The 14,439-nt window shown below is 43.3% G+C and overlaps 1 protein-coding gene across 3 annotated transcripts in view; it reads right to left on the reverse strand.

Annotated features, from left to right (window-relative positions):
• Positions 1–2,098: 2,098 nt before the first annotated feature.
• The window catches only part of clcn5b (chloride channel, voltage-sensitive 5b), a 38,580-nt gene continuing 26,239 nt past the window's right edge, over positions 2,099–14,439 (reverse strand). For all 3 annotated transcript variants that reach the window (XM_012874965.3, XM_012874966.3, XM_012874967.3), the window contains 8 exons: positions 14,261–14,436; positions 13,342–13,482; positions 12,646–12,832; positions 10,406–10,548; positions 10,086–10,235; positions 9,437–9,542; positions 8,884–9,100; positions 2,099–3,081 (listed from right to left, as the gene is read on the reverse strand). In XM_012874965.3, coding sequence (XP_012730419.2) covers positions 2,991–3,081; positions 8,884–9,100; positions 9,437–9,542; positions 10,086–10,235; positions 10,406–10,548; positions 12,646–12,832; positions 13,342–13,482; positions 14,261–14,436 — 1,211 coding nt within the window. In that variant the 3' untranslated portion in view covers positions 2,099–2,990. The remainder of the gene's footprint in view (positions 3,082–8,883; positions 9,101–9,436; positions 9,543–10,085; positions 10,236–10,405; positions 10,549–12,645; positions 12,833–13,341; positions 13,483–14,260; positions 14,437–14,439) is intronic.

Raw genomic sequence — 14,439 nt, forward strand, 5'->3', positions numbered from 1 at the left:
ATACAACCTCTGAAACAACACCTGCAAAGGACAATTACCCACGCACATTTGCCCACTTCTATTCTTAACTAAGGCGAATTCAAAAGTGTGTTTACATCCTTCAAAGTTTTCCACGTTGCAACGTTTGAAAAGTGTGCCACGTGTCTGTATTCTGCCGGCCTGAGTCAACATTTTTGATGGATCAGCTTTTATTGCAGCTGCAGAGAGAGGTCTTTTGTGGTCGGTCTCTACCAGGTTTGCACGTTTGAAGCCTTACATTTTAGCAAATTCTTAGCAAAATACCTCAAGCTCAGACTAGATGGAGAGCGTCTGCGAACATCAATCTTGTCTTGCAACAAATCTCAATTATATTTGGGTGTGAGAAAATATTAGCTCCCCCCCCCCCGGGCTTAATGGTCTGATGAGGGAAGAGCAACTGTTGATGAACCTGCGGCTGGATCCGTGGTACGGGCTGGTGTTATTAAACTTTTCAGGAGAAGATGGACCACAAACCTTAGAAAGCATTTACTTTAAGCAGTGGTGCTGGACAAAGTCTCCAGCTTTCAAGACGACCATGATGACCCTCTTTCATGTGGGATCCCGCTGGTCTCCATTCTTGGCCCTCTTGTATTTTACCTTTACATGCTGCCGCTTGGAGCCATTATAAGTCAGAACCAGTTAGCAGATCTGCTCATATCTGAAGTCAGGTTGCAGTAACGCTGTCCCACAGTGGACGGGCCAAAATGTCTTGTTTCTAAATGAATAATGAATTCATAATGCAGCTGCCCATCTATTAAATGACACCCCAGACATCCGCACATGACCCATTTTCTGTTCTTTACACTGGTTTTCTGCTCGTTTACGAACGGATTTTAGACTTTTTTTAATGTTCCCTAGAAGCCCATCCGTTCATCGTCTATACCCGATTACCCATACCGGGTCACAGGGGGACGGCGCCTACCTCCAGGGGTCATGGGGCGAGAGGTAGGGGACACCCTGGACAGGTTCCTTAGCAGATTCGCTTTTATTTTTTGTGATTCTTTAAATGTTTTCACTGTGATGCGCTTTAGTCTCCATATGTGGATTTTTTTAAAGCACTTTATAATTTAATGAGTGATTTTCATGCATGGCTTCATCACATGCATTAAACCACTCCCCTGCGTGGTGAGCCAGTAAAAGCCTTATAGACAAAGCCTGACATGGCCCCTTCCTCACCGCACCTAAACCCTGTGGAGAAGCTGCAGTGAAGGAAAACAGTCCACCTCTATGAGCTGCAGAAGGCTCTGGCTGCTGCTGCTGCAACACAAAAGGTTCATCAACAGATCAAGAAACAGGCTCCACCAATGAAAGGCTTAGAGCCTTTAGTGAAGAAACAAAGGGTGGCCATATTTGTCACTGATTTCTGTTTTATGGGAGAAATGTTTTGTAAATCTGGAGTTGCTTATCCTCTCTTTAATAAATGAACATAAACAAGTCATGTGGGAAAATCTTTTCATTTAGTTCTCTAATAATTGTGCACACACAGATCTCCTCCTAACAAAGCCAAAGTCTCACTTTCTTAAATATTCAAGTCTGAAGCCTTTTGAACAATTTGATCAACAATAAAGTTAATTCTTAAAAATACTACTTGCCTTAATAAAGCTTGAAGAGAATTATTTTCTTTCTCCCTTATAAATAGACACTATTTTGGGTTGATTGATAACAGAGTCTAAATAAATACATTGAAAAGGGTAAGAATGCAACCATATCAACATTTTTGCAGATACCGATATCCAATGTTAATATTGCTATGATGGCAAATAACAGATATTTACGAGAGGTTGGTGTTAATGTTGGTCCAGTATCAGTACCGTAACGTTAAAAGATGACCAGCATGGGTTAATGCCGATATAAAACAGGCTCTTGACTTTTCTGATGAAGGGTGTGTACGGGGAGAGTTTGGTACCGGAAACAAAACAAATATCCTGAGATATCAAATAAAAATTCTGATCGCATTTAAAAGCCTGGATATCGTTTCAGATCTGATTCCTAAAATTAAGCATGTTCAAATAATAAAGCCTGGGACAAAAAGGTAATTAAAAGTAAAAAAGAACAACAAAAAAAAAGGAGACGAAACAACTCATTTCAATCAGTGTAATAATTTAGTGGGATCAACAATTTGACATTAAATTAATCGATGTGTCATGATTGTTTAAGCCCTTCTGCTGCCGCCCGGGGACGCTTCACGCTCCCATAAAGCCCGACGCGGTGTTTGGGATGGTTCTGATGGTCTGAAGCTGGTGGGTCGACGCCACGTAGTTCCCAGGCTTTCACCAGTCTCAAGTAGTGAGGACACAATAAGAGACATTTCTGGGGGGGGAGTTCCCAGGCTGTCGTCTATGTCGTTATTGGAGTGTAGGTATGTGATCTGTCTCAGCCCCCTGCCTCTGTCCTCCCAGGAGGAAGACGTCGGTGCATCCGCTGTTCCCGCAGAACAGCGCTCTGTCCGGACTCGCCGAGACAGCTCGAGGACATTCGCAGAGTTTCCCTAACTTTCTCTGTCTTCTTTTCTCCCACTTATTTTTAGTTTTCCCTCGCTTCGCCTCGTCTCCTCTCGGTGTCCGTCACGGAGGATTATCTCCTCCCACCTCCCCCTCGGTCTCAGGTGAAACGGAGGGGAGAGATTTGAGTGGCAGATTCCAGACGTCTTTGATTTTTTCCCCCGTGAAATACGAGAAAACGAGGAGAAAGCAAAGTGCCAAAAGGAGCACATGTGAACTAGTCGCCCACACCCACCACGCTCCGGGTGAGTCATTGTTACCCACAGCGTTTTACTTCATCGGCCCGCTCTCTTCTCCAGACCCAAAAAAAAAAAGGCCTCAAACATCACAGGAATTTAAGCTCCGCTGACCACAGCCGGTTTGTGCAAATGAACGCTGAATGTCTGCTTTCAGGAGGAGAGGTGGAGAGGTAAAGGTGCGAGCCGAGTGTCCGCGCCGGTGTCCGTCCTCTGTCCCGCCCCGCGGAGGAGTTCAGTTGAAGAGGATGGAGTCGGGGTCTCTGTTGGCCATCTGCGCCATGTGTTTCAGGATGTCCTTTTTAGTGATGATTCCCAGCAGCCTCCTAATAACAAAGATCAGAGAGTTGGAGTCAAGCAGAGGTCCTTAACGGCGTTGTCACAGAAAGGCAAATCTGGCTGAAATCTGGACTGATGAACGTCCGCCTCTGAAGAGAACCGTTTTAAAACTGCATTATAAGGGAAAAATATAAGCTACTGTTCTTATTAGACACGAGAAGACTCTGAAAAAGGCTTGAACATGTACACAAGAACAGGAGGAGATTTGCATTAACCCTGAAATCACCTGCCTTACACCTTTGAAGTATTTCACGATGCATTTTCCCGACCCGAGTTTAACATTTAGGTCAACTGAAGGTTTAAATCTGCTGGACCTAAATGCGGTGCTTTCAGTGAGCTGGTACGTTTAAATGTTACCCCTCAGCATACTGAGACTTTTTTTCCCAGCGCACAGTACGTTCTGGAACGTTTTTCTGATTGATAACAGCAGCTCTGAACAGACCTTCCCTACAGAGAACCTTTCTTCTCTGAGATCATCAACAAAAACATTAATAACGCTCGTGTTTTATGTGCCACGGTCGACAGGTTAACAAACCCTGCTGTGTCTGTGGCTTCTGAACTCCACTCCACCAGGGCCTGCAACAAATTTGCTCACTTCTTCACTGAGGAAATTCAGATTAGAGGAGCAGTCTGCATACCCATATAAAGTTCAGTATCAAAGATGTCTCCAACTAGAACTGACCTTGACAAAATGTCCCAATTCAGACAAATAAACTATAAAAGCTTAGAGGACATTATTCACCAACCAAGTTCCTCCTCCTGCTGCCTTGATGTTCTTTAAGTTGTGCCTGTCATAGCCTCAGATAATAAACCAGGGTTTATACGAGAATTGCAGAGTTGAATTTACTACCTCTACAATATTTTTTACTACCAACAACAAAGAAAATGGAGAAGCAGCCTATTTTGGGTGAGTGGATTCACAGCCCTGACCCATGTATGATGATGGCCCATCGTTCACCCAAAAGAAAACCTTAGTTTTCACTCATAAATATTCCAGACACATTTCTGGAAGGAAGACTTAGGAAAGTATTTTAAGAATATAAACAAAATGCAATGTCTTTCAAAGTTCACAACCAATGTTGTCAATAGACCACTAATAACACGAAAAATGCTCAAACTAAATAATCTACCAGAAGAAAAATCAAGCAACTAACATTAAATAACATCACCTGCAACGCAGATAAGAGACGAGAAATCCTTTGAAATCTTAAGTGGTAAACTTTTATCTGTTAAAGTGAAGCATTCATCAGCAGATACCATTAATATTACTGTCAGATTGAGAAAAGGCGAGAGAGAGCATGCTGTGGGGACTGAGATGGCAGAGAGAGCCAGACAGCTAGAGAGAAAATACTATGAACAGAGAGACACGTCGCGTTTTCTTCACCCTTTTTAATGCGCATTTAGAAATTAGAAAAGGTTGATGGAAAGACGAAATTCTAATTAAGTCACAAAATTTCTCTAAAAAGGTTTTTACACTTGCTTGAGAGGATTTTTACTTTTTCGAAAAACAGTCAACATAATAAAGAGTTGATGGAAACATTTTTCTAATTAGCTCTGACGTAGCGAACATTTACTTCACACGAGGAATCAGCTGCTTCTGCCGTCGATGTTCCAATAACTTCTGAGGGCACAGGTGAGTTTAAATCCAGCACCTGTGCATGCAGACTACAAACATTTGTGAAGGGACGGGTCGCTCTCAGGAGCTCAACCAACGTTGTATTGAACCCTCATGTTCCTGTGTGAGTCAAGGCAGGTGAACCCAAACCTTTGGTAATATGGCATATTTCTGCAGAATAAAGACATTTTCAGCTGAAGAAGTTCAGCTGCGAAGAAAAGCTCTTCTGTAGAGTTCATTTTACAAGCTGACCTTTTATTTCCGCTAAAAAGTCAGTTTAGTCACGTTTTCATCTTCCAAAAACAAATGATGTTTCGATTGGATACAGCTCCTGCAAATGAGGCCACGCTTGAACTAACGATGGTCTGAAAAAATACCGTTTGTGCTGCCTGGTGATAAAACAGAAACCACCTCATAAAAACGGCCACAATGAACACACTGGGACGCCACACAGGCTCGGGGTCTTTTTCATCTGCATTTCGACACAATAACCGACTCACTTACTTTTGATCTTAAAAGCAAAAACCTTCTTTAGTTTTATTTTCCTTATATTTTAATGCCCCTCTAACTTCCATTTTCTCTCTGTACCCTCACACGTTGATCCACTCTGACAAAGTTGTCAGCCTCGTTCCTCGTTGGCCGGAGAGCCGAGCTTCTGAAGCAAACGTGCCGATCCCACGGGAGTCGTTGTGGCTGTCGACGGCCTTCCAGCGGCCGCGTGCGCCGTCAGGAAGCAGCGACGGTTCGAGCCGATGGCCGAAGCCTAAACGCTTCATTCATGAGGAAATGGTCCAGGGAACCTCGGAGGGAATCGTGCACAGTTAACGTCAGGCCTTAGCGCTGAACGTTTCTGCCCACAATCTACTTCTGATCCAACAAACACACTTCGCCTAAAGCAGGGGTGTCAAACATCCGGCCCGCCGAACAATTTAGTCCGGCCCTGTGCCTAAATGCATTATCATTATTAAAACAATTTTTTTTTTTCCCCTCAGTGTCCTGTCTGGCAATGTGGCAATAAGATGCCACAAAGAGCTCATCAGATTTGACTTTCACAAGTGGACAAGATAAAAGGAAGAGAATGATAAAACAATTATTGAAAAAAACATGTACTTTGTTTAATTGAAAATATGCAGTTCCTATATTGTCCACGAGGGGTGCTGTGTTTTAATTAGCAGATTAAGCTTCAGGTGTGGAAAAATTCAAATCATTTCTTAATTTTTATCTGTTTGATGTATTTCGTCATGCAGGACAGTGTTTTTAAGTTCCAAAAATGTGAATAAATGTTTTTCAACATTGTATAATCACTGTGATCAGTTCTTATGCGTAATGCACAAGTAAATGTTTAAGTGAGTAAAAGTATTGTTGAAATTGCACATACTTTTCTTAAAAACGCTGAGGTTATTCATAATATATTATGTAAAAGTGAAATTAACTTAATATAAAAATAAACAAGTCCACATTTATTAGTTCTATTTAATCTTGCAATGAGCTAACTCGTGTGGCCCTCTTGAGATCAGATTAAGCTGTCAAAATGAGTTTGACACCCCTGGCCTAAAGCCTTTAAAGAGGCATGGAGAGCTTTCCACTACACGGCTGCAGGAGACGGTGAAGTGGTACGACAAAGGACTCTTCATCCAGCCTCCTTTCAACAAACACAATTGCAGCTTTTGCTTTTGTGGAGAACCTTAGAAGTTAAAATGTCCTCCAAATGTCCTCCAAATGTCCCGTTTGCTGCTTCTTTTAAACGAGCTTTCATTGTCGGCGTGTTTGACGTTTTCCAGAAGATTAAAGAAGGATACTTACTTCTTTATCTCGTCGAAAACTGTAAAGCAGAGAAAGAATACGCCTGCTGCGCAACAACACTTCACAAAAAAAAAAAAAAAGCGGCGTTTGGATTAAGGCTTTGAACTTGAAAATCTCCCTGCCGCAGCCCACGCTGGTGGTGGCATTCCTCCTGAAAATGAACACAATGTGCCAAAAAGAGAGAAACTATCCAAGGGAACCCACAAGCTGCATCGTCACATGCAAGATGTTTGGCAGTCAAAGCGTGTGAATATACATAGACTTCCACGTCCAAACCCCCCTGAAAACCAATTTCCAACAAAGCGGGGCTCCTTCGACGCGCCGAGAGAGAGAGAAAAAGGAACAAAACACTTATTCTGTTCATTCTCAGCAGTTGTATCTTTTGTTGCGGTCTGTTTGACAGTGATTGCAAGAGAACAATATTACACAAAGACAGATATAACGTCTGACACGCAGCTGCACCGGGGCTGACGTGTTCGGCTTGGTGGGCCTCAGTGGAGCCCACCGAGTGAGCTGAGGTAGCCTTTAAAACCGGCCCAGCAGCAGAGCGGGTCCAGTTTCTGGCTCTCTGAACAGAAATGTGACCCCATTCTCAAACGCTTGGCAGAAAATCCCCACTCAGCAATTTCTATGTTATTACAAGGGAAATAACGTTGGCTGCTGGCTAAAAATGTTTTAAGAGTTCAACAATGAGATCTCGTTTCCTTACCATTCACTACAGCAGAACTATCCCTCCGAAAACATTTTAGAAAAACTAAATTCCCTCATTTCTAACAGAAATCCCCTGTTGAACAATAGTTACTATCCCTGCTGTTAATCCTTTAATCCCTTTTTCACCAGCAAGGCAGCACTTAGTCTCCTGTAACATTTCCCAAACGTGGGACATAAAGGGAGCGGGATCTTTGAGCATTTCTATTTGTTTCATAATCTCCGCATCATCTCAAGCCCTAGGTTTTTTCTTAAGCTCTCTTCTATTCGTCTCCCCAGCAGGTTTTTCTATAGGATTTCTGGTTGGGGACTGACATGGTCATGGACGAAGGCAGAAGGTCATTTTGTCTCGATTTAGCCCGATGTTTAAAATGACAACTCAATGATGACTACCTTTTAAGGTTTCTTTCATTTAAAGTCCCCTGCTGTCTCAAACCAGCAGCATCACTCCACCGTAGCGAATGGACATGAAGAGTTCCAGAGCCACAGATTTTCACGTCTCCCCACTTTTAATGTTTGTTTGCAAAAGTAGAGTCTACAAACACGCCTTTCTGATGTGTAGCTGCCTTTTGTTTCAGTGGCCATCTTACGAAGCATTTAAGACTGAATCATGCATAACTTGATCACTAACTAAACAAAGGCAGACAGACTTTTTGGACATGTCCACTCCTCTCACAGCATCTATACTGCACATGTGAGCCACAGCTACAGTGTCTACACAACTGCCTCTGTAATACTGCTTTGATTATAAAACCAATATTACTTAATCTCATGAAACATTATGCAAACGGTCAGTCTGCACTGATGAAGGTTCACTCACCTACGCAAGCTGCAGGCTTTAAACTCACACTGAAACCGATCTCAAAACGTTCTGTTATCTTTAGATGCATATTTGAGCACTTGGTGGTACTAATAGGGCATTTAATCATTGTTCCATAACAGTCAGCTGATTCTTAACAGATAGAAATATTTAATAATGTGAATTCCTGTCAAAGGAGGACACTGAATTTCACACCCTTGTTCCCTTTGTACATGGAACATTAAAGACTGGGTGCTCACCAAAAGCAATATGGATACTTAGAGGACATTAAAGGCTATGACTAGACCTGCGTAACGTGTTTTTTCAATATGCCAGCGTACACAGGAAGGTAGGAGAGCAGCTTTAGCAGCATCTACCAAGCTGGGGTTTATTATCAGTAGGCTCCAAAAAAAAATCATTAGAATCCCAAACCCGAAGACGGCTCCTGTTTAGACAGTGTAGTATTGGACTAAATTATGCTGCTTTAAATACGAAGTCTTTAAAAGCATAGTTTGTGATCTGCAATGGTGTTAGTCTGTCTGTAAAATTTAGAGTTAAAACTGCAGTTTTGCTCCATTTGGCCTCTAAACCAGACCCAATTTAAGAACCACGGGTCCATCTTGAACCCCAGATCTAAGAGGATCTAGAGCCCTGCTCCCACCCAAACAAACTTCTATAAAATGTCCTTTTAAGTCAGGAACCCAACAAAATTATAAATAACCTGCACAAAACTTCTCCTTGTGACGAGGTACGTGAATTAATATTTTCCACGTGAGATTATGCAACCGCGATAAAACTACTTTTATTCTATTCAGAGATCTTTGTGTCCGTGGCTGACTATGATGCAACGGATAAATATCATACCCATTATGTGTGACCAGACACTGGCGAAGCCCTAGTTTCCTGAAAATGTCCACAGTGATGTCCATGGGTGTGTGGTCGGTGACCGTGAAGGGACTGAGGTCCATGATCCCTCTGAGGCGGAGGGGAGGGGGCGCTTCAGGCGGCTGAGCGGGGGTGTGCTCTGTGAAGACCACCTGGGAGGCGCTGACGATGCCGTCCTGACGCTTCCGGGCGTTATCTGGCAGCAGAGCGCAGCACAAGCACCGATGATTAAAAAAAGACGAGAAAAAAGACATTTCTAACAGTGAACTTTAACCCTGATGTTCAATCACTACATTTGCTCATGAGCTTACTAAAACCAGGACTTAATGACAACAAGGGTCGCAACAACCACCATACAGCGGCGATCCATTTTAATACCGTTTCGGGCTTTTGCGGCACGTGTGAAAGCTAAAAGATGGATTGCTGAGGTGTGAAATCTGGCTGCACACATTTCTAAATTAATCATAATGTCACATCAAGCACATAAAATGGTACCATTTCAGTATTTATTCTGAAATGAATGTTTGCATACCTATTGATATGAGCACGTCTCTTCTGAGCACAAAGCCCACCAGCCTTTGGGACTCCTGCGAGACGACCACGGGGAAGCCGCTGTAGTGAGTGCTCTCTACTAGGGTCTGCGATAAAAATGAAGACGGTTAGAGTTTATTGTCTACAATTTAACATTTAGTTTTTTAGAAATGTGACTAAAATTCTGCTTAAAAAGAGAAAGGATTTGGTCAATATAGAGTGCCTTGTAAAAGTATTTACACTCCAGGAACTCCTCAACCTTTTGCCACATTGCAAGCATGAACTGCAGCTATTTTATTGGGGTTTTATGCGACAATCACAAAGTAGTAGATCGTTAGGTGGAGGGAGGAGGACAAATACTTTAAAAGGTTTTTCACAGATAAACCTGCATTTGCACTGAGGGTCACTAAAACACAAGTAGATCCTACTTAAGAAGGCAGTAGCTTGAACTGCTTTTTATTTCAAGCCATCAGTGTAAATGTAGCAAAATAAGCTTACAATGTGACACTCTGGGTTGGTCTTTATATAAAATCCCAAATGAAAAGCACTGATGTTTTTAGCTGCGTCAGCACGAAAAGGTTAAAAAGCTTAAGAGGTGTGAATACTTTTCTAAGGCACCCTGCTGCATGTGTGGTTTTCCATGTCCCTACCTCCACCTCCCCTACAGTCATGCCATCCTGTGTGAGCACAGCCAGAGCCGGGTCCCCCCGCCTCGGCCGCATCACGTCCACGGCCAGGCTGCTGTGCTCAAACTCTTCTTTCGGCTCCAGGAACGGGTAGCCGTTCAGCCTTATGTGAGCCTGCGGACACAAACCAGCGGATGTTTGAGTTTTAGCTGAAATAGACACGCGAGGAAAATATGGAATGGGTATACTGGACAGGGGGTTTGGCCCAAAAAAAAATGCAAATGAGGTGACAAACCTCCTAAAGAAGACAGAAATCCCAAAATGATGCTTTACAGACACTTTACCTCATAAATGCCCTCTCTTCCTAAGGCATCTGCCACCCATTTGCTGGTCATGGTCGCAGCCATGAGGGGAACGATGTACTCTAAACCGCCCGTCAGCTCAAACATGATGACCACAAGAGACACAGTCATTCTGGTCACCCCACCTGGAACAGGACAGGAGGAGGAAGAGGGTTAAACTTCAGTCACACAAACAGCGACCCTTCAGCAGCGGGCCAGCTGACCGTGGCAGCTTCAGAAAAAAAAAAATAAAAACGATTGAACCATGAAGATGCAACACCTGCTCCTCTCTCTCTGCACTAAAAACACTTTCTGATTGGGTCTTCAGCTGCAAAGTTTGCGGCTTGCTGAAGGGGACGATGATGTTGTGCAAGCAAAGAAAACATCTGCAATTTTGGGAGCTGATCACAGCAGACCAAAATAAATATAAGAAGGATGCTGCATAGATTTCACTTATATTACTTGGTCATAGGATTTATTATAGATATACTGTGCAAAAAAAGTTCAGTTAAATTAAAAGGTTCTATCTATGTACTATTTCCACTCATTAAAGCTTAAAAATACAAAAACTATAGATAATCCAAAAAAAAAAAATTGTCCATACCAAAGGTCTGTATTTAACAGATTAAACATATTGCCGTTTCCCCCCCCCCCCCCCCATGTCTCTGGCAGTAGTGACCTTTGGGTGATGGTAGGCTGACAGGAAGTGGCTGAGAGAGAGAGAGAGGGGGAGAAGGTGCGATGCTACAGAGGTTTTTTAAGACGCCCCATCCTTTGAGCCTATTCGCCCTTTTAAATCCCTATGTTCTGTGGAGGAACTCAACATGAGGCATTTTTGATCTAAGAAAGTACGAGATTTACTAGAAAGCGTTTCGATTTTCTTATTTACATCACAACACCGTCTCTGGAGACAACAGAACAACGATGGCCCAGTTGGCCTCATTCCAGTCTGAACTCTGACTATAAAAGGTCACAACGTCTTACAGAAAGGAGAAACTCAAGTGTAGCGAACCTTAAAAAGAAAAGAGATAATTTCAAATTATTTGAATTTTTATTTCAAGTGCTTAATATCCCAACCTCTGCAACTGAAAATACAAAGTTAGCTATTCTCTCTTATTGCAAAAGTCCACCTCTGTTGACGGTTATTATACTAAACACAAACCAAAAAAGGCCTCAACATTTGTTCTACCCCACAGCTCCTTTTCTAAACCGTTTCCAAGAAGGACTGAACACATAATCTTAACCAGTTTGTCATGTTCAAGCTCCACATTCTCAGAATACCACCACCCCGCAGAGAACGCTAGGAGACATCCTTATCGAATGGCCAAGCAGCTGCCTGCTTTTCATCAGCTCCAAGCTGCTTCTGGGCGTCCACCGTGACATTTGTGCCTTTGCTCGTTTTTTTCTGCTGTTCTTTTATTCAAAACCAAGATCTAATGAAAGCGTCTGGCCCCCAGATTTCAAATCCAAAAAAAATTACTATACACACCTTCCAAATATACAAACTAGATGTTTGTAATCGATGGGTAACTTGTAACCAGTGGGCATTATATAGCCTCGTGAGACCATCCTGATCTCGCGAGCTTTCAAGGTTTCACTCGCAGATCAGTCTGGCTACTTTCCGTTAAAGAAAATTTGGAGCCGTTCACCAAACGAACGTCCAATCAGCGTTGGCTTTGAGGCGGGTTGAGGTGTGACGCAACGAGAAGCGCAACAGTTCAGTCTAAAGAACATGGCGGCTTCAGCCGATGAAACTAGCGTTAGCGTGGCTATCGAGCAAGTTTTATCGGAATTACAGAGTATTTCTTTGCTGAGCTAACGAGCCTTTACCTGCAGCAGCAAGAGTAGCTTGGCTTGTGGTTGTGTTTTCGTCGTCGCTCGTAACAGAGCGATGACGAAGCATGTTGACGAGTACGTCATATGCTTCGTTGATCTGATTGGTTTATTTGGCCCGTCTATCACCAACATAGGCCAATCAGCTAACCCGTATTTTCGCCCCTTCCCAAAATTACTTCAACGGAAGGTTTCCAGATGGATATGCGGAGCAAATCTATCTGGCGGAGTCAGGTTAGGCAATATAAGCCAATTTGAAATATTCTATAGTATTGCACTGCATTGGTTTGATCCCTGCATATGAACCGGACCTGTTTGTCTTTAAAAGCGCCCTTAAAAAGACACTGCGGTGAACCGGAGCTACATCGATAAACACAACCAGCATAAATCCACTAAAGTCAATGCCTGACCTAAACAAGCAGCAGCTCCGACCATGGCGTAAAGCCCCGGCGTGATGCAGTCCGCTCCTGGGGAGCACCATCCTCTGAAGATGAGCGAGTCGTGGTTGTAGTAAGCCAGCTGCTCCATGCCCACACCCAGCAGTCTGCCGGCTATGGCTCCCACTGCCATGCTGGGGATGAAGAGGCCAGAGGGAACCTGGGTGGAGAGGGGAAAGGAGCCACCAGGCGTTTAAAAATGCAGTTTCCCAATCAGAACAAAAACGACAAAAGCACAGAGTTAAAAGGCAAAATGACGAGACGCCCAGACGTATTCTCTATGAAACGTTCTCACATTAGATTTACACACATAAAAAAAAACTGCTGGGTTTGATGGGAAAACATTTAAAACGGTTATATAAGCAGGTAACACGACCAATCAGAGTAACTTCCTTTCTGCTGAAAAACGCTGATCATCAATGAAAGCAGGACCCGTGTTTGAATGTGGCTGCAGATAAATTAAAGACAGTTGTTGCTGTGGTCTCCTCACATGTTCTGCTATCCCACAGAGACCCAGGAGGGGAGGGGGAACACTAAAAACCACGGACGAAGAGTTCAAAGAGTAGGCATGACAACTTAGCAGGCGGCTAAATACAAATGGCCGACGGCATGTTGACGACGTGCCTGTTGGGCGCAGCCACTGTGAGCTCTAGTGTGTCCTGAACTGACCTTCATGCCGAAGGTGATCACGGTGATCAGCATCTTAAAGATCAGGGCCAGGGCCAGCTGCCACAACGCTGTGTAGAGGCCTTGCCCTGCGGGCCGGTCAGCGAGGCTGTTGTCCACGCCCGCTTCTGATGTGTTGACCGGCTGTGGGAGGATGGGAGGTGCGGCCATCAGGACAAACGCCGCGTAAAGAGACGGAGACAGAGAAAGAAAAGGGACAAGCTCAACATTCGCTTCAGTGTATAATAACTTGCTTACTTTCAGTACACTGCAAAAAGGCAACCAAAATGAAGTCAAATGTTCTTGAAAATGTATCTATTTGTCCTAAATAAGATTATCTGCCAATAGAATGAGCATTTTGACCCTTATGTAAGATAATTAGGACATATAGAAATTCAAAAGTAAGTTGAGTTTTTTTTTAACTTACTACTCGGGGTGGTAATTGGGGTTTAGTGCTGCACGTTGTGGCTGAACGTGGTCCTTTTGGGTAAAAATTCCTCCTTTATAAGACTCCTCATGGAAATTTACATATTTTGTACCCTGTGATCCAATAATCTGTCAAGTTTTTTTTTGTGGTGTAATGCGGTCCCCCCCCTCCTTGTTTTTTCCTCTCTTTTTTTCCACTTAAGTTACATTTTTTCTCTTATGTTATGCTGTGTCATGTATAAAAATAACCTTAAAAAAATAAAGTAAAAAAATAAATAAAAAAATAAGATAATTAGATAAACTGCACCTGAAATAAGAACAACTCACCTCCATCATCTTGTTTCAAGTGCAAAAATCTTATTCCGTTGGCAGATCATTTTAATTTACCTGCTAAAATACACTCGTTTCAGGAACAATTTGCCTACTTTTAGTTCCCTTTTTGCAGTGATTCTCTGTCAAACGCTGACTCCAGCCTTTAATGGCCCCCCCGGCTGACCTGCTTGTAGCCACACAGCTGAGACGAGTCCAGCAGGGAGCAGTCATTGAAGAGCTCGGAGATGAGCTCCGCTCCGCTCATTCTGGTGTAGCTGTTGGGGAAGGCGAGCAGGGCGGTCACCGCGGTAACAACCAGCACCTCGATGACGGGGTAGTGCCCCAGCCGAGTGGTTTTCCCTG

Source organism: Fundulus heteroclitus, chromosome 14 (assembly GCF_011125445.2).
Source record: "Fundulus heteroclitus isolate FHET01 chromosome 14, MU-UCD_Fhet_4.1, whole genome shotgun sequence".
Classification (NCBI taxonomy): domain Eukaryota; kingdom Metazoa; phylum Chordata; class Actinopteri; order Cyprinodontiformes; family Fundulidae; genus Fundulus; species Fundulus heteroclitus.